At 42.9% G+C, this 22,169-nt stretch overlaps 1 protein-coding gene across 2 annotated transcripts; it reads left to right on the top strand.

The window, feature by feature from the left end:
* The first annotated feature begins 11,208 nt into the window (after positions 1-11,208).
* Positions 11,209-21,894, top strand: CRHBP (corticotropin releasing hormone binding protein). Of its 2 annotated transcripts, XM_080679543.1 has the most exons (7): positions 11,209-11,648; positions 11,957-12,050; positions 12,396-12,553; positions 13,831-14,041; positions 16,136-16,284; positions 18,385-18,502; positions 21,144-21,894. In XM_080679543.1, exons 1-7 carry the CDS (start codon positions 11,568-11,570, stop codon positions 21,299-21,301), a joined length of 969 nt encoding a protein of 322 aa, XP_080535669.1. In that variant the 5' UTR covers positions 11,209-11,567; the 3' UTR covers positions 21,302-21,894. The 2 variants fall into 2 exon arrangements, with proteins under 2 accessions (XP_080535669.1, XP_080535670.1); XM_080679544.1 differs by lacking the exons at positions 11,209-11,648; positions 11,957-12,050 and adding an exon at positions 12,196-12,297.
* The last annotated feature ends 275 nt before the right edge of the window (positions 21,895-22,169 follow it).

The following is a 22,169-nucleotide window of genomic DNA, read 5'->3' as shown; positions in this document are numbered from 1 at the left end:
TGTTTAAGGCTGTGTTTTGTGAAGAGTACTGTAATTAATTGGCTAAGTTTTGTGTAGAATGGAGGTGATTCAAAGGAGAGGGGAGAAGAGAGGGCATGTGAGTGAGTGAGATACAGCAGCTGCTCCAGACCTGCGTGCAGGTGGGATGACTCAGATAAGCTGGGCAGGAGCCTGAGGTCAGCTGGGTCCTCAGGAGGAGTGGGGACTTCCCTCTCCTGTCTCTGTGTAGGTGGGTGGTAGTCTCACCTCCCCCAAGGGACAGCCTGGAGAGGAGAATGTTGGCCTAGCCCTGTGTTTCCTCTGATGGAGAATGGAGCAGGAGGTTCCTCTGAAGAGTGAGACAGCCTCTTCTAGGACTAGCTGTAGAACGGGGCGGGGGGGAGGGGGGGATAGTTTGAACACACCTCCGGGAACTGAGAAACTGCTGATCTGATCAGGTCTGGGCACATGTGGCGGGCCTTGGTATACAACGACCCAGCGCCCCGCACAGCCTGTGACATGTTGCCATGTTCAGGAAGGAGCTGTGCCCAGTCACTCAGGAGGTACTTCCATCTACTGAACCTTTGCTACATGCCAGGCCCTGTATTAAGTAAGCTCTATTCATATAGTATCTCACTAAAACAATTCACAGCCACCTTAGGGGCAGGAATTTAAATAACTTAATTTATTATCATGCCTTTATGGCCATCTCTTTTTATTGTGGTAAAGTATACATATCATGAAATTTACCATTTTAAACTATTTCTTAAAATCCTCACCCAAGGATATTTTTTCATTGATTTTTAGAGACAGTAGGAGGGAGAGAGAAGTGTGTGTGTGTGTGTGTGTGTGTGTGTGTGTGTGTGTGTGTGTGTGTAGAGAGAGAGAGAGAGAGAGAATGAAAGAAAGAGAAAGAATGTTGATGTGAGAGAGACACATTGACTGGTTGCCTCCCACACAGGCCCAGACCCGGGCCAGGGATTGAGCCAGCAACTGAGGTACGTGCCCTTGAATCAAACCCACAACCCTTGGGTCCTCAGGCTGATACTCTCACCACTGAGCACTGTTCTGGAACATCACAGTTGAATTATGTTAATTTTATTTTCCCAGTGCATAACAAAAGTCATGTTTACAGTATACTGTGATCTTATAAAGTGCAATAGCATTGTCTTAAAAAATAATGTACATGCTGCCCTAGCCGGTTTGACTCAGTGGGTAGAGCGTTGGTCTGCAGACTGAAGGGTCTGGGTTCAATTCTGGTCAACGGCACATGCTAGGGTTGTGTCATCGGTCCCCAGTAGGGGGCGTGCAGGGGGCAACCAATCAATGATTTTCTAATCATTGATATTTCTATTCCTCTCTGAAATCAATAAAAATATTTTTTTTGAAAATGTAAAACAAAAACAAAAACAAAAACTAGCCAGGGCCATCTTAAACTATTTTTAAGTGTATAGTTCAGTAGTATTACATATATTCACATTGTTGTGCAACATTCTACTACCATCCATTTCCAGAACTTTTTCATCTTCCCAAACAGAAATGCTTTACTTATTAAACAAAAACTAAACCCCCCTCCCCTAGCCCTTGGTAACCTCTATTCTACGTTCTATCTCTATGATTCTGTGATTTGCCTATTCTAGGAAACCTATGTAAGTGGAATCTCATAATACTTATCTTTTTGTGTCTGATTTATTTCATGTAGCATAGTGTTTTCAAGGCTTAGCCATGTTGTAGTGTCCCCATTTATTTTTTTGCTATTTTTTGTTGCAATATTATTGACATATAACATTGTGTAAGTTTAAGGTGTACAATGTGTTACGTAGTATCCCTGTTTTATAGACTAGGAAGCCAAGACTTACATGAAATAACTTGCCCAAGGCCATAGGGGGAACAAGTATCTGAGGAAGAATTAAAATCCAGGGATGTCACGTTCTTAAGATCCACGCTCTTAACCATCCTAGACACAACGGTGACTCTCAATGCAGACCATAGACCACTACATCAGGACCACCTTACATGCTTAAAAATGTAGATCCCTGGCCTCCACCCTAGTCCTACTAAATGATAATCTTTGTATTTTTAACAAGCTCCCAAGTTGATTCTTGTATACAACTAAAGTTACTAGAATATTACTTCATTCTTCTTTATTAAAAATTCGACTGAGAACCGATGGCGATGGAGAAAAGTGAAGGCACGGTAAGGGACTCAAGGGGAGTGATCTCACTAAAAGGGAGAAATGAGGAAACAAGCCTCCAGGAGTTCTCAGAGCCTGTCTATTCTGCTCTCTCTCCTGGAATGATCCCCAGTGTGTCCATCCATATCTTCTTTGTGGTCTTATGACTTAGCCTTTTATGAAGTGAAAAGATAAAATCTCTTATGGTTATGCCGTATTTTTATTCCCATTTTTATGGATCATGTCAATGTGTATTATGTGTAAAAAAAAAACAAACTAGCAGATCATCAGTGCTACAAAATTATAGCATCCTGATCTAAGAAAAGAAAGATGCCAATGCTGACTTCAGGTGCTTTGCAAAGCAACGCACACTACAGCCATAGACATCATGTTCAGTGGGACTGAAAACTCACCTTGAGGAAGACTTTCACCTTGAAATAGGGTGATATGTGGAACAGATGTTTTAATTTTCCTAAGATAATTTGCATAATCAATTTAACATGTGGCTTATTAAACCTGCCAAAGAGCAGGTGACAATATGGAATTAATATGATTACTAATTTGACACATCATTGAGATTAATTTGACCCTTATTGCTCTCAGAATACCCAGAGGTCTTTACAGACAGGAAGAGTGTGTTATGAGATGCCATATGTAGCTATCCAAAATCCACCATAAACGAAGCAACCGCTTTGCTCAGTCTGGTCTCATGCATCTACTCCTTTCAAACTCTCTTCTAGATTGAAAAGAAGGCGATGACTGAATACTGAGGGAGGCATCTGATTCTGAGTGTTCATGACTTTATGAAAAGTAATTAATCTATCCCTTCTCCAGTACTATAAATGGTGTTGCCTTCTCAGTGGTCTGTTGATTTATCCTTGATTCCAAACCCAAAGAGGTATCACTTTTGAGAATCCATGGTGATACTCCATTAAAGTCTTTAGCATTAAGTCTAAAGAACCAAAATAAGGGGTTTAAAATTATCCATAGGTCTGATTATAATAGTTCATTATTGGAAACACAGAAATGGTCAATAGGGTGTTTATTAAATAAAATATGTCAATAGAATGCTATGCAACCATTTAAATGATGTTGGGAAAGTATATTTAATAACATAAAATCATGTTTGTGATATATGACACAAATAAATCATATTGCAAAATGGTATATGCACTATAATTTCATTTTTGTAAGGAAAAATCTTGATATATATATATATATCTTTGTCTCCCACATCCTGCTGCCTCCCTAAAACATAGCCAATAACTTTAAGTGAAAATTATTATATCCCCCACAAGGTCACATCTTGAAGATGGTGATTCAGTTAAAGGGCTTCACAAACAAAGACTGTCACACAGCTGAGGCACCTGGGGGCCCTAAGTCAGAGCCCTAGAAAGTGTAGATTAGACATGGAAAAGGCCTTGCTATGGACTGAATGTTTGTGTTCCCCGCAATGTGATGGTGGTTGGAGGTGGGGCCTTGGGGAGGTGATGAGGTCAAGAGAGTGAAGCCCTCATAAATGGAATTAGTGCCCTTATAAAGAAGACCCCAGAGAGCTCCCCAGTCCCTGCCACCATGTGAGGACACAGGAAGAAAACATCTGTCTGTGAACCAGGAAGTGGGACCTCATCAGACGTTGAATCTGCCTTGATCTTAGACTTCCAGACTCCAGAGCTGTGAGAAATAAATTTCTGTAGTTTATAAGCCACCCTGACGGTGGCATTCTAGTATAATAGCCAGGACAGACGAAGGCAGGCCTGTATTAGTTATTTGTTCCTGTAAAGCACATCCCTCCAAAACTTAGTGACTTAAAACCACAGTCATTTATTATCTTTTGTGGTTCCTGTGGGTGGTATTTGGGCGGTATTCAGTGGGGTGGTTCTGGCTTGGGGTCTCTCACGATGTTGCCATCAGCTGCTAGCTGGGAACTGGGGTCACCTCAAGGGCTTCTTTACTCAGGTGTCTGGTACTTGGGCTCAGATGGTCAAAACATCTGGGGACTGACTGCCACAGCTGGGCATTTCCCCCTGTGTCTCTGTGGTCTCCAGCATGGCAGCCTCATGGTAGCTGGACTCCTTACATGGTAGCTCAGGCCTTTTTCTAAGTTAGCCTCAGAAATTACAGTGTCCCTTGGCCCATTTATCAGCAGCACGTCACTAAGTCAAGCCATATTCTTGAAAAGGATTTAGGGGAAAGGAACAAGACCTCACTTTTTGTGGGAAGAGTGCCAAAAAATTTGCAGACCAGTTCTAAAGCCACCACAGGACCTTAGAGCCCCAATAGCCCCCAGCGCTGGGCAGCTTCCACCCACCCTCCCTTTCACCTCACCCTCCTCGCCCTGTCCTCCGGCCAGGAGGCTGGACCACACTTCCTCTCTGTTCTCGGCCCCAAAACACTGCACTCTCCCTTGTGGTTTCCCTGCATGCTGCCCACACCTCTATAGAGTCTTTTTAAAAAAACTCTCCACCATCTGTTTCCTGCTGTGATCTTGAAAGCTGCACTCACCTCTCTCATCTTACAAATGACGTGAATGACTTACCCAAGCTCTCAGCCAGTGATCCAGGGCTTGGGACACCTAATCCAGAGCCCTTTTGTTTTCACTCATGGAAACCAGAATGAAACCCCTAGGACTCTTAGTTACTCCTACAGTGAGTAATTGTTGGCTGTGTGTATTTCCCTGCCCAGTGCTGTGTCCAGCCAGAATAAAGCCGGAGGCAACAGGAAGTCCACTAGGACCAATGATGTCTTTATCTCAAACTTGGATGTTTTGTTCATCATTAATTTTCCTCTTATAACACATTGCATTATGCTGTTATTTATCTGGATGACTGAGTTTTTGTGCCCCAGGCAAGTGCCCTAATTACCCCACCTGCGTGCCAGCTCTGTCCCTCCAGCTCCCTCTTACCTTTCTTACTCCCACCCAACAGCTGACTGTGGTCTTCTAGAGCTGACTCCAGGATGGATTTCAGCACCTCCGCTCTTCCCTTTCCTCAGGTTTTACCACCCAGATCTCTTTACCTGGCTGGTGCCACGTGTTTGGATGTTGTCAGCTGGTGAAAATTTTTAGTGGAGACAATTCTTTAATTTATAACTAGGTGGAGGAGCAGAAGCCCCTCTATTCAATTTGCTTTTAGGTACCACCCAGTAGTGCCATGTGTGTGTGTGTGTGCTAGATGGGAGGATAGAGATGGGTGAGATGCAGGGCCAGACTTCCACGAGTTTACATTTAGAGTAGAAGACAGACACATTAAAAGTTATAATAAATATAATAAAGGCTTTTCAGGCATCCTCCTATACAATAAAGAGCTAATATGCAAATGGTCATCAGGCCCTCACACCATCAGGCAGTAACAGCTCAGACACTCAACACTGGGGAGAGAAGAATGGGGACCAGCCAGGCACAAAAGAGCTCACGAGAGAGGCATGGGGACCAGCCAGGCTGCGGCCCGGGAGAGGGATAAGCCGCACACTACGCGGTCCTGGGCGCCAGTGGCTGGGGCTGCGGCCCGGCCCGGGAGAGCGACAAGCCGCCTGCCCCGCAGCCCCAGGCACCTGTGGCCTGTGGCCTGGGCGAAGCTGCCCACCCATAGTCCCCTGTGGCAGCGGCCGGCCTGGGTGAAGCTGGCCTGGGCCCTGGGTGCCTGTGGCTGGCCAGAGGGAGAGAAGCCTGGGTCCCAGGTGCCTGTGACCAGCCGGAGGAGGGAATCCTGGGTCCCGAGTGCGGGTCAAGGCAGAGGTGGATAGGGGCGATCAGGCAGGCAGAGGGGTTAGGGCAGAGGTGGGCAAACTTTTTGACTCGAGGGCCACAATGGGTTCTTAAACTGGACCGGAGGGCCGGATCAAAAGCATGGATGGAGTGTTTGTGTGAACTAATATAAATTCAAAGTAAAGGAGCGGAGGGGAGAGCAAGAGAACCGTATAGAACAACTGGATCCGGCCCGCAGGCCGTAGTTTGCCCATGGCTGGGTTAGGGACTATCAGGCATGCAGGCAGGTGAGTGATTAGGAGCCAACAGTCCCGGATTGCAAGAGGCAGTCGGACATTCCCCAAGGGGTCCCGGATTCAAGAGGGTGCAGGCCAGGCTGAGGGAGACCCCCCACCCCCATGCACGAATTTCGTGCACCGGGCCTCTAATTTATATATAAAATACTAAGAGTATAGGGCAGTTAAATCTGTTGCTCAGAGTTTGTGGAAGGAATGAAGCAAGGGAAGGAATGAATCAAGGGAAGGAAGGATGGAAAGAAGGAAGGAGGGGAGAGAGGGAGGAAGGGAGGGAGGAAGGGAGGAAGGAAGGAAGGATTGGAAGAGGGGGAAGCAGGCTGGCTGGTGGCAGGGGTCCCACAAAAGTGAGCAGAGAAGGCACCACAGATAGCTAACGGCTGCCTAGCTTGCAGTTTTTCCGGTTGCTTTCCTTATTTAGAGCTTCTTGTGTCACTCCACGTAACTAGCAGGCTTTTCGCCTTTAGATCTATTCTAGGACACTAAAATGAGACTCTTCACACTTCACTTCTCTTCCGTCAGAGGAGAGGCTGATGTGACGTGCAGATGCACGTCACCTCTGCCCAATGACAAACACCAGCGGCTCTGGCCCGGCTGTACTTTTCCCCTTGATGCAGGCAGTGAGGAATTATTAAATGGCATGTCGTTATGATAGCTGGCTCGATGTTAGTCATGGCATATTTTAGAGGCAGCCTGAAGGGAGTTGAGATAACAATGTCACTCCAAAGTCAAGGAAGCCATGGCACAAACAGCAGCCCCAAGCTCCTTTGCAGTTAGTGATGCGTCCTGCTTTGGCCAGCGCCGCCTCGCTTTTTGCTCCTAGTTTGGTAATTTTTTAAAACCTAACATATAATTTTTTGAATTAATCTCCAGGGTTGTTGTCTTTGAAGGATTGATTACTTGGCTGAATATAGAGGGATCTTTTTAGTCTAGACTTTGTTTCTGACTCATTGTGATAACCTGGGCAGGTCTTTTAATCTCTTGTCTTTCCTCCCATCACCACTGTTTGTTTGGAAACCTTGTCAAATCATTTCTTTTTTATCCTCAGTGTCCCCACACCTTAACAAATGATGTTATTCAACAGTCCTTGCTATAGAATCAAAATGCTATTCTCCTTGAGCAGTTCCTAATTATCTTCTGTTTCTGCTTTATAACTTCACCTCTCCCCTTTCCTCAATCTTCTCAATTCTACTGCTCTCTACATTCAGCTTTTCTCTCTGATGCAGCTAAGCCACTGTCCATTAAGGGACATAACCTTTAATGGGATCCATTTCTAGCTAGCCTTTTGAAATGCAGTTCTGTAATTATACTTTAACTTAGTTCTCTCCTTTTCTAACTATGGCTTTTCAAGTCCGTTAATGTTCTAATAGGAAGCCATTCATTATATTTTAATAATAATATGAAAAACATATGCTATGCATGCACTCTTATAAAATCATCATTAGAAGGAAAGCCCTAGTGATAAAGACATAATATGATTGGCATAATTTAATAATAGCTACTATTTAAGGCTAGTCTCTATGTAGAAGATATATCATATTTAATTCGTACAATAATTCCCAGTGAGAAAAGTAATTTTACAGGTGAGAAAACTTATGATCAAAGAGGTCACTAAACCAGGGCTTTTGCTTTTGAGTTTTTTCACTCTGTTGAAGATACCCATCATTTTGTGAATCCAGCATCCCTTTTTCTGGAAATTGCTTCTCTTTTTTCTATCCATATGGCTGTCAGGGGAACAGTCATATTGTGACAGGATCCTATCCCCTGGCCTTGGAGCCTTTCCCACAAAGTTCTGTGGACAGGGGATTATGAGAATATTGGTTCAGGATATTTTTATTTGTCAAATTGTAACATGTGAAGCTTAGAAATTTGTTGGTGGCTTATTTACAGGCATACAGACTGAGATGTGGGGTGAAGGCAGCCTGGGACAGAGACAGGGAGGTAGGATTTGAGACCCTGCTTCCTGATTTCTGTCCATGAAGATGTCTCTGTGTCCTGATAATAATTTCCCTTTTTGTTTAACTTCTGATTTGCTGTCAGTCACTTGCTACCCTCAAAATCCTAATGTTTAGTACTGCTGGATTTGGGTTGAAAATCACTGACATTTGAGGTTTAATTCAAAGGCTAATGGTTCCCCAAGTGTATTTGTTTAGGTTCTTCCTTCTTGATCCCAAACTGATGTGAAAAAATAAATTAAACCTATTAAAAAGGGTTGCATTAAAAAAAATAGTCAAATTCATTCAAAGAGCAAGTCATCTTGAAAACAATTGAAAGTTAATTGTTGTTGCTGTTGGCTAAATGAGTTTTATTCAATCATCTTCATTTATTTCTTAAAGAACTCAATCAGATGTCCCATTTCCCAGTACTCAACATATCAGGCAGCAAAAGGAAAAGAAAAGTTTTCTAAAGCATGGATTGGTTGTATTCTCTGTTGAAATGACTAATGAAAGATAAAGTTTACTATTACAGATAGGGAATACTTTGAGAAGGTCTTTGCACCAACCCTAAAATAGAGATTTGGTATTGTGTAGTTCTTGCTGCTTCTGACACCTCCGTCCATAAGCTCACACTTGGCTGTCACAATCACATCATAGGTCACGTGGGTGACTACAAAGTACCCCAGTATTCTCCTTAGAAGTTCTCTGCCTGTGCCTCTTCAGGCTCAGCAGTTTAAAACTTGCCCCGCTCTCATGTTCATGGATTATATATGGATCTAGATTGTGTGGCCACCTCCACCTTCAGGTTTAACACAGGTGACAATTTGCACTGGGGCTTTACAAAAGGAAAAATGTCTTCATCTTACTTAACAAAAACAATGTCTTAACCTGCCTAGCAATAGTTTAAGACCTAAAAAAACACACAAAAAACAATGCTCAGGGACTGCATTAAATCAGCATTGGAAAGGTTGTCTTCAAAAATACAGAGAAAAACTAAAATGCGTGCAGAGAATGGAGGTGAATATACAGGTCATTCCAACAGCAGATTGGGGACTCTAAGTTTACTAAGAATATATTTCAAAATAACCAGTCAATTTGATGAAACAAACAGCTTTCAAATATTAAGCTAGTTGTTTGAATGACCAAATCAGTGGATGAAAACAATTTATCTTCAGTTCTCAGACATAGACTTATTTATTATCCAGAAACGTTTTCCTTCTGTCTAATCTAAATTGCTCTTCCATTGTTCTCACCCATTTTTAATACCTTTGCTGATAGAGAATGGCTATCAGGCTTGTTTTTGTCTCAATTCTATCTTCTTAGTTTCCCTTGTAGAGTCTAGTTTTCCTCCTTTAGTTACTCTTAGAAACCAAGCCAAACCAAATAAACCAGCAAAAACCAGATAAAAGTCACAATGCCGTTTTCATTGGCTTCGTAGATATTTGCCAAGCTAGTGAAAATTACACATTAATTTCCCCACATAGGATCTGGTGGGAATAAAGTACATCCCTTTGCAATACTTGTGGGTTATTAGATAAAATAGGATGTTACCCATTTGTGGTTATGTTTGTCCTGCTTCATCCCAGCTCTTCATGTGTGTGGTTCCTGAGGAGGGAGCATCAAGAATGCACATTAGAAACATTATTGTTGTCCATGAGTGTGTGTGTGTGTGTGTGTGTGTGTGTGTAGGGGCAGGTTGGAGAAGAATGTCTCAGCGGTGATGTAGCAAAGCAAGACACCCCAAAGTGGGATAAATGGGGTTCTCCAAGCTGAGTATCCTGGGAGCTGGCCAAGGCCATGGCTAGGTTAATGGGAAAGGAGTCTGGGCTAGTGGCATACGGAATGAGTGTGCCCAAGCCTCCCTCTAGGCACAGACTGCTGGGAGACAGACTTGAATCTGGCCTGGTGTGTTGGGGTTAAACCATTTATTTTTCTCCTCTTTTATTCCTCTTGGGTTTCTCTATCTCCCCCCCTCCCCCCGCTAAAATTTAGACATCTGTACAACCCTGGGATGGGGAGAAAGGCATGGTGGCCAGGGTTCATGACCTTTGGGGGAACTTCCCTCTCATGCTCTCTGTGGTCTAAGGACTATGGTAAGAAGGCCTCCTGTTTACTAGTAAATAGCTAAGGGGCAGCCCCTTCAGAGCTCAGAATTGTCTTAAATATGAAAATATCAAGTTCTGACACCACTAGGTAAGTCATTGCTTAATTTTGAATATTCATAAACTAAAAGTAGAACCATTTCATTTCCTTGCATTAAAACCCTGTATTATGGTCTCATTATTTGTAATAATTTCATAACAATGCAAGCTATGGCAGTGCCGTGTTTTCTGTCAGGCAGTGGTAAAGCAACATGAAAGTTTTTAGGATTTGTAGTTGCCTTGCTTAACACGTGGATTGGAAAGGGGTGAGAAAGGTCAATGTGGAATGTCACCACATTTCCTGCAATTTTAGACATAAAAGAGAAGCAATTCTCTTCATGTCTAATTAGCAAAGATAAGCTTATTCTTATTTTTGGATCGCTAAGTCATTTGGTTAGGCCTGTACATTGGCTGATGAATGGTTATAATAAAGCTTCTGGGCAGTTCTTTCTACATGAATATTAAAGTAATTCAGGTATTTGAAGGTGTGACATGGAATGACTTCATCTCTCAGTGGTTCAGTTGGGTGCTGTGTCCTGACCCCAGTTAGCTGGCCCAGGAGTGTCTGCCGTATATATGTTCAAGCTAAGTGACTGCTCCTCAGCTAAAATCCAGGAGCACACAAGACGCCAGAGTTAGCTTTCCATTAGGGAAATGCTTACAAGAAACTGGCCCAGGATAAAGCAAAGGCTAAAGGGCAGAAAGAAAGCTTGAATTACATTATTGCAATATTCTGCAAAATCAGATTTCGGCTTCTGTTTTGCTTCCCTTTGGAGCTGAAAGCGCCTCAAGTTTCTCCCTGAGAGGCATGAGCAATTGCATAAGTACTATATTTTCTGACATTTTCCAGCACGAGTCCATCCATCCAAGGTTACGAGGCAAGGCTGCATGATAAGGTTATTACGTGTTTGGGTATTTTACGCATGAGTGTAACCTTGTCACTTTGCTTTGCAAAACCAAAACTCCCCTACATATGCTCAGGAGAGGATAATTCAGCATTTGCCAGGCCCAAAATGCCCTCCCTTTTTCTCTCTCCCTGCCTCATTGTTTCTTCCACCCGTGGGTTCAGTAAGTTGTTGTAAGAGTCTGAAATCATGCTTGCTGTATAATGCTAACCCACTCTGAAAATTTGGGAGAGAGCTGGACCCTCGTCATCACGCACTGTGTCACTGAGACAGGGTAACCCATGGTTACTGAGCTCAGATCAGTTAAGGAGCAGGCCGCCTTCCCTCCTCACTGCTCTATAAAAGAGACCCAGCCAGGGGACCCCGCCAGCTGCCAGCTCTCTGCCGGACAAGGTGTGGAGCAGAGCACACCAGCTGCCGAGGCAGGACCAGCATGTCTCCTTCCTTCAAACTCCAGTGTCGCTTCATCCTGATCTTCCTGGTGGCTCTGAGAGGGGAGAGCCGATACCTGGAGGTGAGTGGTTCCCTGGCTGACCCATCACACCTCCCCTGGGGGGTGTCCAGCCGTGGGGGGAGGCAGGCTGTGTAGGCGCGTGCCTTTGCCTGGGTTAGCGCTCTCTTCCCTCTCTGTGGGACGGTCTTTCCCCAGACTGGGTTTCCCTCCTGCCTCTTCCTCCTTCCCCTGGCCGCCTAGGGTACCCTGTCTGATGCAAAGTATCCCGTCACTTGATTCTCTTTGCTGTAAGGCAGAGAGGGTGCCCTCCTTCTGGCCCCCTTTCCCACCCCTTCAACTTTTCCCAACTGACCCATGTTCCTTGCCAGCTGCGGGAAACCGGGGACCACGACCCTTTCCTGCTCCTCGGCGCCCATCTGAAGCGGGAGCTGGCAGGGGAGCCGCTGTACCGCCGCGCTCTGCGTGAGTTGGGGCTGCCCGGCCGGGTTCACAGGCAGCGGAGATGTGGGGAGGTGTGGGCTCTGCGCCAAGGGCAGCAGGCTCCCGGGCATCACAGAGAAGGGGCTGTCCAGGGGCACGATTCCCATCGCTAAGGGTCCGTACCACCAGGAGCGCAGCAGCTGATGGGGTGTTGCGCCCTGGGGCACTCGAGCAGCGCGCAACCGAGGCTGGGAGTCCGGCGCGGGGCGCTGCAAACCTGGAAATAGGGGTGCCGAGAGGGACTGCCGGGGGGTGGGGGGGGAGGGGGCGCTGGCGCCGCAGGGGCTGCAGCCGAGACGCCTAGCCCCATGCCCTGCCCTCCCTCAGGGTGCCTGGACATGCTGAGCCTCCAGGGCCAGTTCACCTTCACCGCTGACCGGCCGCAGCTGCACTGCGCCGCCTTCTTCATCAGCGAGCCGGAGGAGTTCATCACCATCTACTACGACCTGGTCTCCATTGACTGCCAGGGCGGGGACTTCCTGAAGGTGAGGTGTCCCCACCGAGCAGCCCGGGCACCGCGGAGGGGACATGGGCGGGGGTGCTGCGCCCGTCGTGGGGCAGCTGAGTTTGGGGGAGGCGTGACGTTCTTAGTTAGACGCTCCGCTGGGACAGGAACCTCTTCTCAACCTCAAGACCTCGCCCCACACCGGGAAGGGCTGGTGCCTAAGAGGTTGCAATGATTTAAAATCCCCTCTGTGCAGTCTTGGGGCCGACGCTTCCAAAGACTCGAACTCCCGTTGCTAAACGCTGGATTACAATCTAGGGCCGATGTACAAACCAGCGAGCGCCCAGGTCCACCACGAGGGCGGGCGCTGAGAGGAGGCCGGCCCGCAGCTCTGAGATCTGAGCCCGCTTTGCTCCTGCTGGTCCGGAGATGTGCCAGGCTCCGAACGGTTGTCTTCAAAGCCGTAGGACTCAGGCTGCTGGGAGGGATGCTGAGAGGAAATCTCAGCAGGTGGGAGGGGAGGACAAGCCCCCCAACCTCACATCGCCTCTCCCAGTCATTGTCCATAAGCCAAACAGGTCAGCTGGGAATGGCTGATGGAGTTCCACAGCCCAGTTAAAAGGAGCATGATTAAAATCTGCACCGTGGGATTATTTTTAAAATGGTGCCTTGGTTCAAAACGCTTTAGAAGAGGCCTGAAGTAATTTGCAGCTGGTGTTGCTAATGGGAAGGAGACCGGACTCAGTAAATTGGAGACCTGTGGCGCTTTAAGAGTAAAGTCAATGGACTCTGACCTTTTGTCCAATGGCAAACTTTAACAAGTGAAGGGGAAAAAGTCCTAAGCTATACACCATCCATTGTCCGAGCGTTGAAGTAGTTCTTGGTATTCTAATATCTGATAAAAGTAAAACAAACACACAAAAAACAACAAGGGAAATGGGCATATATAACCATTGGCAGGTGGGTCAAGTTGCAGCTTCAGTTTTTTTCTGCTGCTGTGTTTTTAAAAAAAGATTATCTTATTCATATTTCAATGAGGAAAAACAAGAGAATAACTGAAACCCAACTTGTGCTTCTGTAGTTTAATTTATGAAGGTGGCTGAAGTATAATAAAGTTTACTTATTTTGGAAACTTTAAGGTTTATAAAGAAAAAAAATGCAATAAATAGTTAATAATATTACTTGCAAATAACCCTCACAGTAGAAATATAAACAGATGGAAAGCAAGTGGGCAGAGGAGTGTAGGCTGTCAATTGCACACCTGTCACTTAAGGAGTTGGTGGGAGTGATCACCTATGTCTGTGTTTTTGTTGGAAGGTATTTGATGGTTGGATTCTCAAAGGGGAGGAGTTCCCCAGTTCCCAGGACCACCCTCTCCCCACAACTGAGCGGTACATAGATTTCTGTGAGAGTGGTCTTGGCAGAAGGAGCATCAGATCCTCCCAGAATGTGGCCATGATCTTCTTCCGGGTCCATGAACCAGGAAATGGGTTCACATTAACCATCAGGACAGATCCCAACCTCTTTCGTAAGTGGGCTCTCAGTCTTCTCAGGTGGAAGGCAGTGGGGCGGGGATGGGGGGTGGGAGGGAGGCATAGATCAAATCTGCTTTTCAAAGGGAGTATCATTGCACAGACTTAAGACATTTGAAGTGAGGAATGATTTGAATGGAAATTCTTTTGTAATTAGAAATGGCCAAAAAGGGTATTTTCTATTTATTATTATGAAAATCAAATCACAGTTTTTAATTTATTTCCCAGTCTAGATAGGATACTACTTTAGGGTGAGTAGAATTCTATCTTTTTGTTCAGTATTTTATTCTAATCTCCTAAAGTACAATGCATTCAGTGACAAACTTTAATAGCTCCAAATCATTCCACTCATCTGGGATAAGCTTGAGGGATCAGATATGAAGTTGCAGTTTTAGATATTTTTTTTAAAATATATTTTATTGATATTTTACAGAGAGGAAGGGAGAGGGATAGAGAGCTAGAAACATCGATGAGAGAGAAACATCGATCAGTTGCCTCCTGCACACCCCCCACTGGGGTTGTGCCTGCAACCAAGGTACATGCCCTTGACCGGAATCGAACCCGGGACCCTTCAGTCCACAGGCCGATGCTCTATCCACTGAGCCAAACCGGTTTCGGCTGCAGTTTTAGATATTTATGCAAAGGCGGGAAGACTGCATATCTGGGATGTGTTAGACAGATTTCATGCCTGGGCAGAAGGTTGGACCAGGACCTCAAAGTTGCCTTCTGATTCAGCGTCTCCCACTGTAATTTAGTTGATTGCTGATGGATATGCCCATAGATGCTAAAAAGCTGAACAGCCCAGGCCTAAAATACATTATCTTAATCAAAATGAGTTCATTCATCTGCTTATTTTTCTCCCATTAAAACAAACAAAAAAATTAATTGGATGAAAGAAGGTGAAGGGATTAGCCAAATAGCATAAGCATAACACATAGACTACAATATGGTGATGGCCAAAGGGAAGGGGGGACCTGGGTGGAGGTGGGTAAAGAGGGGGAAAATGGGGACATTTTCAATAGCATCAACAATAAAAATAAAAAATTAATTCAGGAAAAGAAAACTTATTATTCATTTTTGGTTGCATGCAATAATATTGGTATTACCACTTCATATAGTCAAAGAATGGACCTAACCTGACAAAGAATAATGTACTGACTGATCTTTCAATTTTTGTGTTTTGTTTTTTAAAATGTTGAAAGAAGCCCCCAAAAGAGGCTGTTTCTGAGGACTGGAGCAGAATAATCCTAGAGGGGAAAAATGAAATATTTCTCATCTATTTTGTTTGGTTATAAATCAGAAGCTTCCAGAATTGTCAAGGAATTTCAGTTCTTTTTGAAATTAAGTTGAATTAAAAAATATGGAAGGAGGCAAGAGGTAGTTTTGACCTGTTCTGATAAGTCAGAAAATTTTTTGGAGGGGGGGGGAAGGTATAAACTGATGCTTCTAGTTTCATAGTTAGAAGAATAAATTTGTAAGTCTAGACTTGAGATACAAAACAAAAAATTTCAGAAAATTCTTGGGAGTAAATCAAACATTAAAATTTATCTTTTAGTCAACTTACCCTTTAACACTCAGCAAATATTTATTCAGATGTAAGCCTGCTTTCTTTCTATTTTTTTCTCAGCTTATTTCATGACTGTTTTATTGTTTATTTATTTTATTATTTAAAAAATAACATTGGCCCCAAATTCAATGAGTGAAGGCTCCAGACAGATAGGGTTTGAGGTCTGGCCTCAGCTTGAAAGTCTTGATTCTCCCAGGCTCCCAGCTTGAACTTGGACCCCAGTTAACTGAAGTGTTACAGCGGTATTGTTTGGTTGGTTATGAATTTACGTCTTCTGATTATAAACAAGATAACCCCTGAGATTAATCTTAAAAGCCTCTGGCAGCCCAAAGGCTTCATCCATACATCCCAGCGGCTCTCATTCCCCAAATCCTTCCCACCTCTAAATTGCCTTTGTGAAATGTACCCTCTTCTGAGCCACAAGGCCCTAGACCATGAATGGGAGCCTAAAATAAGGATGGAGCAAATGTCTATAAAAACCAGCATACCAAATAGTGAAAATGTGATTTTTTTTTCTGCAAAGCCTGCAATGTCATTTCCCAGACCCCAAATGGAAGGTTCACCCTGGTAGTTCCACATCAGCATCGAAACTGCAGCTTCTCCATAATTTATCCTGTGATGATCAAAATATCTGATCTCACCCTGGGACACTTCAATGGCCTGCAGTTAAAGGTGAGTTGCTTACTTGCTTTCAAATTATTTACTAAAGCCACAGCTTTATCAGAGCAAAAGTATCATACAGGGTAAACACGGACATTCGCAATTGGAGTAGTCTGTCCTGTTTGACTGTAAAGTCTCACAGGTGTGCCCCCCGCCCCCCCCCCCCCCCCGCTTTAACTAAACCCCTTTTCTGTTTCTGTTAAGCTGAAAGTTGCACACTCAGGTGTCCCCTGTGCTACTTGAATACTTTTCTTGTGATGCAAGAAATGTTTTCAATTGGTAAATGTTTGGCATATAATTACAATTGAACTCTCTTGTACTTGCCTCTTAAAAAAAAAAATATCTCCTAGCAGAACCTAGTATGAGTCATCTACACAGCTGTTTTTCTGACTATTGGAATTTTCTTTTGACATGAAGGAAGTATCTGATTGACTGTGTTATGAAGAAATGCTAAGTGTAGCATAAAATTCGAAATTGGATTTTTATATTGCAAAATACAGTGAAGTTTTGAAGAGTTTTTTTTGCATTACATTTAATTCAATACATTTTGCAACAAATATTAGTTGAGATTCTCCATCAACTTGTTTTCCCATGAACTTCTGTATGGGTCTTAAAATAAATGCTGAGCTTGATCACATTTACTTGCACTGGTGGCGTCTTCCCTCTGAGTCATCCTCCTCATTTCCTTTACTTTCTCTTGTGCTGAGGTTAAGATAGCTCGTGTATTTGCTGGCATCGAGGACAGTCATAGTTCCTAATCAGACAGATTTCAGGGAAAGCCAAATAGGACTAGGACTAATAAAAGGAGCATATCTAATTTCCTTTAAGCTCTAAATTTGTGAGCCAATGCTTTTTTGTTTGTTTGTTTGTTTGTTTGTTTGTTTGGAGGGCGACTTTAATGGAAGAATATTTCTTGGATAAAGACCAGAACAAATGGGTGTCTATGTATGACATAGCCTTATTGCCTTGAGGTTGTTTGTATGTTATTCCTGATGTACAGCATAAAAGATGGCAAGAGTGATACCAGACTGGGAGATCTGCACTTCAGTAATTCTTGGCTGTGAGGAGTAATCTTGGTGTTTCCTCTTAAAAAAAAAAAAAAAAGAAAAGAAAAGAAAAGAAAAGAAATTAAAGACTGTATTCTTCCAGGCATCTTTTTCTTTTCCAAATATTTTTTGTGTTCAAGGCACTATACTAGATGCTGTAAATTAACAACAAACGAAACAGATCCTGCTCACATGAAACCTACATTTCTGGCATGTGACAGGCAAAATTGCATATATTTCAGCTAGTGGTGAGTGCCTTATGGAAAATGAAGTGAAGTGCTGTGATAGATAGCAACTGGGGACAAGGGAGCAGAAGGAGGGGTGGGGAGCTCCTTGATCTCACCACTAAGGTGGTCAGGAAAGAAACCTTCTGAGAAGGAGACAAAATGAGACTTTAGTGATAGTTATAAGGGACCCAGCAGCCACAGGAAGAGCCAGGAACAGAGAGAACAGTAGTGTAGAGGCCCAGAGGCAGGAATGAGCTTACTGGGTTCCAGAAATGGAAAGAAGGAAAGATAGAGGGGAGTGATATGAGACGTGTCAGGGAGATGGGCAGGGCCAGGGCGCGCAGAGCCCCACAGGTCATTTTTGAATTTATTCTAAATCCTTATCAGTAGAAATGATAAACATCATCCCAATAGCAGAAAAAGTCCTTTATAAAGAAAAGGAAAAGAGGTGAGTTGAAAGAAAGCCCTATCTATCTTTGAAAACTCTCTGACTGCATGCACTAATTCAAATATTCTAGTATGTATGACTGAATGGTTTCATTTTTTCACACATCTTATGTGGAGTTTACAGATTCCCATTTCATCATTGCAGTCCTTGAACTTATTTTAAAAATGCACACACATTTTAAAAAATGATTACTCAACTGATTTAGAAAAGCAATTCTTATCATTTTTAAAATTGTAAACGCCTTTTAATTTTCATAGTCCTAGATGTTGAATGAAATGGCACTGTCAGGATGTCTAGGGCTGACTGAGTGAATTGACCACTTGCCATTGGTCAAATGGTTTGACTCCCATAGTTGGTTTAAATATCTCTTTCCCTGTTGTTATTCTCTCAGAAACCTGCAGCAGGCTGTGGGGGGAAAGGAGACTTTGTGGAGCTGCTGGGAGGAAGTGGATTGGACCCTTCCAAGATGATGCCTTTAGCTGATCTCTGCTATCCCTTTCACGGCCCTGGTGAGATGTTTCTTTGATCATTATTTATGTGCCCATCAAGATTATTTCCTTAAGTAAAACACCTAACATTTCTTATACATGGGAAGGCAAGTCCCACCAAAAATCTTCAATTTTGCACATTGAGCCAGTGTGAAGATTTACACTTAAGACTATGTACACTATGAAGAATGCATCACCAAAATATCTGACACTGGGAGAGAAACCTATGAAGTAACAAGGATGCGTTTTTAAGGTTGGCCCTATGTAAAACTGGGAAGGAATTGGCGATTGTCTTTAAAGAGACAAAAGTAAAACAGGAGAGAAACGGCAACAGTCTTTAACCTCATGGCAAATTCTTATCATAGTCCCTTTCCTTTCTTATAACCACAGATCATTAAGCAGCTAGAATTCAGGGGTGGGCAAACTTTTTGATTCGAGGGCCACCATGGGTTCTTAAACTGGACCGGAGGGCCGGAACAAAAGCATGGATGGAGTGTTTTTGTGAACTAATATAAATTCAAAGTAAAGGAGCGGAGGGGAGAGCAAGAGAACCGGATAGAACAGCCAGATCCGGCCCGCGGGCCGTAGTTTGCCCAAGGCTGACTAGATGATGAAGCTGTAAATCAGACATCCTTTGATCAGCTGTTGCCTGTTTTAATTAAAACCTGGTCTGCACACCAGTATTTTTTTCTCTCTGAGCTAATACTGGGAACCTTAATAAACAAAACATCTCTGAAATAGAATTAATATGCATCGGTAACCACTAAGGCCCAACATGTGGTGTCCACTGTCCCCCATTCATTCCTATATAAAAGAGCTTCGGATGAGATTTAAGGCAGGACTGGGTCCAGGGCAAGCTTGATAATCAAGGTAAAGGCAAGAGGTTTCTAAGAACTCACTTTGCTGAAAACACAGGGGTTATTTCATGTTTATTTACACTTGAGCTCTGGTTTAAACTGTCAGTGCAAGTCGCTTCTCTTGCCCTTTGCATGTGTTCTCTGAGGCAATGCATCCTTCCATGCCAATGGGAGATGCGTTTGAACTGGGTAAAAAGATTAGATTAAAGATGAACAAACACCCATACCTTATAATTTAGATCATTGAAGCCAGAGTAATTTTAATGCTTGAATTATATGAGTTGAATTAGGTAAAATGGTAAGACTAATGCCAAAAAAACCCACTTTTGACTAAATTATCCAGATGATTAAAACTAGTCTTAAAATAATTTGAAGGCTTGAATTCTATGACTCATTGTTTCATTTTAACTTCACTTTTTTCTTTCATTCACCATGTTTCCATGAGCCCCTCCTAAGTTGTTCAGACAATGAAGAACTATTAGGGACCCTGCTCTTTCAATTGGACTTTCTTAGTAACTATGTCAAATCAATAATGTGCACATTAACTAAAGGAAACGGGGTATGTTATGTAGATTAAAGTTCAGAGCAAGATCAGAAAAAGAATGACCTTCTAAGTCATTTAAGGAAAATTAAATTTGAAACTCCTTGTAGAAGCATAATGCAGACTCCCTGGTTCTTATATTAAAATAATGTCTCCAAATTGACTTTTACCTCAATATGTAACTCTGTCTGGCAGTTTTATTTCATTTAAAACCAGGCACCTGTTTGTCAAGTACCAGTTACACAATAATGCTAGTGTTTCTCAGAGACAAAGTGGGTGGAGGGAGATTAAGTAGATTAAAACCACAGAAAGGATTATTATAGGGCAGATAAATCCTGTCTCAGGGGCCAGCCTGAGGCTGGAAGAGTAAAATAGAAGTAATTTTTAATAAAAATGATGAGTTTCAATATATAACCACTCAGGCACATCTGTACCAGAAGATATATAAACATTGCCAGGTGCTTGTACAAATAATGGATAAAATTGGATTTAAGAGAAGTAAGGATATCAATAGTCATTTCTTCTATGAAGCACAGGAAAAAATGAGAGAGAAATTGAAAAAATGATTTAAAAAAAAAGTAGGTAGACAATGGAACAAATGAGAAAGAAATGGAAAAAAATGAGAAAAATGTAGGTGGACAATGGGGAAAATGAATATATTTAGTGTGGTCTATCTAAATCATACAAAATATTTTTTGTTTATATGTAAAACAATTATTATCTAGGCTCAGAAAATAATAAACAGGTGATCTTTTTGGTCAACATCAATGTTTAGCAGTACAATTTAGCCTCCAACCTGCCCATTAAATATCACTTGCACCCCCAGATGTTATGACAACCAAAAACTACCCCTGCTAATTCCCAGCCTGTCCCTGGAAGGCAGTACTGTCTCCACTGAGAACACTGAACTAGAGTGAAGGTTAGTGTGGAGAGGCGCCTGCCTTTACCCCCAGAGCCTGGCAGGGGGAATATGAAAAGGGCAAGGAGACATCTTCTTGCCTCTCTGCGGCCGGATTTATTTGGCTAACAGTGTTCTTGCACACGAAGAGGAAAGCTGAGATCCATGTCACAATTCTGAAGTTAATTCTATATTCTAACAAACATGAAAACAAAAACGTTTCCCCTCATGGCATGGTTTGAGCCCATGAGAAGAAGATACAACCTCTCGCTTTCTTTGAGTTTAAATGATCTTATTGACAGAAGTGGTTTTGCTGTGTGGTTTCTAACTTGCTGGGAAACTTTTTACTTTTTCCATGAATTATAGCCCAAATGAAAATTGGCTGTGACAACTCGGTGGTGCGCATGGTCTCCAGCGGAAAACACGTAAACCGTGTGACTTTTGAGTACCGCCAGCTGGAACCATACGAACTGGAAAACCCCAATGGAAACGGTATCCGGGAATTCTGTTTGTCTGGTCTTTGAATAACCAATTCAGTGAATTTACATGCTGCTAGCAAAGTAAGTGTTTAATAGGTATTGTATATGATTTTGATGACCACTAGCTTAAAGCCTTTCCTACCAGTCAGTATTCACAGCGTTGAGCACGCGCGCGCGCACTCACACACACACACACACACACACACACACACACACACGTTTTTGTACCTTGCTTCTTTTTCATTTGTAATATATAAATGACCACATGGCCCCTGCCTTGGTAGTAAAACAGTTTTTTGTAATTCTTTGGTATGCTACAAACCTGAACTGGTAAGACAAGTGCAAAGCAATGTGCAATTTTAAAAGATGTGTCTCAAGGAAAAATACTATAAAGAGATTAAAAAGGGTGGCATTCATATCAGTTTTATAACAGAAAACAATTGAATGTCTGTGTACACCAAAATAGTTGCTTCTGTTTATTTATTTTCTGCTTATTATTCTGTTTACAATAGGTAATAGTTGTAGCTACTACTTAATGATTTGCATCAACTTGTTTTTAACAAACCTTTGTAGCAAGGAAAATCTTTCCCATCCATAATACAAAAGTGAATAAATACATTTGGGGTGTTGGCACCTTGATATTGTGCTTTGTTTTCTGAGTCGTCTCCTCCCTTATTATCATCAGAAAATAACGTTCTCATGTGGTACACAGCCAAATGCTGCACAAAATCATTTTAGACTTTTAGAACTAGTGGAGCCCTGGCCATTGGCGTAGAATTATTTAGAGTAGAAGGTGGATTACAGTGTTTGCACAAACAACACTAGCTGATGGTCCTGACAGGGAAGCAGGATGTAGAGATCCCTTTTCCACTGTCCTCCAAGAAAACTGAGCATACATGTCTTTGTCACAGGG

This window comes from Plecotus auritus, assembly GCF_963455305.1.
Source record: "Plecotus auritus genome assembly, chromosome: 7".
In the NCBI taxonomy this organism is placed as follows: domain Eukaryota; kingdom Metazoa; phylum Chordata; class Mammalia; order Chiroptera; family Vespertilionidae; genus Plecotus; species Plecotus auritus.
Note: the sequence above shows the minus strand (reverse complement) of the source record. Positions and strands in the feature narration are given on the sequence as shown.

Coding starts and splice junctions, on each gene's coding strand:
- CRHBP (XM_080679543.1), top strand. CDS start 11,568: ATGTCTCCTTCCTTCAAACTCCAGTGTCGCTTCATCCTGATCTTCCTG. Junction 11,649..11,956: donor GGGAGAGCCGATACCTGGAG/GTGAGTGGTTCC, acceptor GTTCCTTGCCAG/CTGCGGGAAACCGGGGACCA. Junction 12,554..13,830: donor AGGGCGGGGACTTCCTGAAG/GTGAGGTGTCCC, acceptor TTTTGTTGGAAG/GTATTTGATGGTTGGATTCT.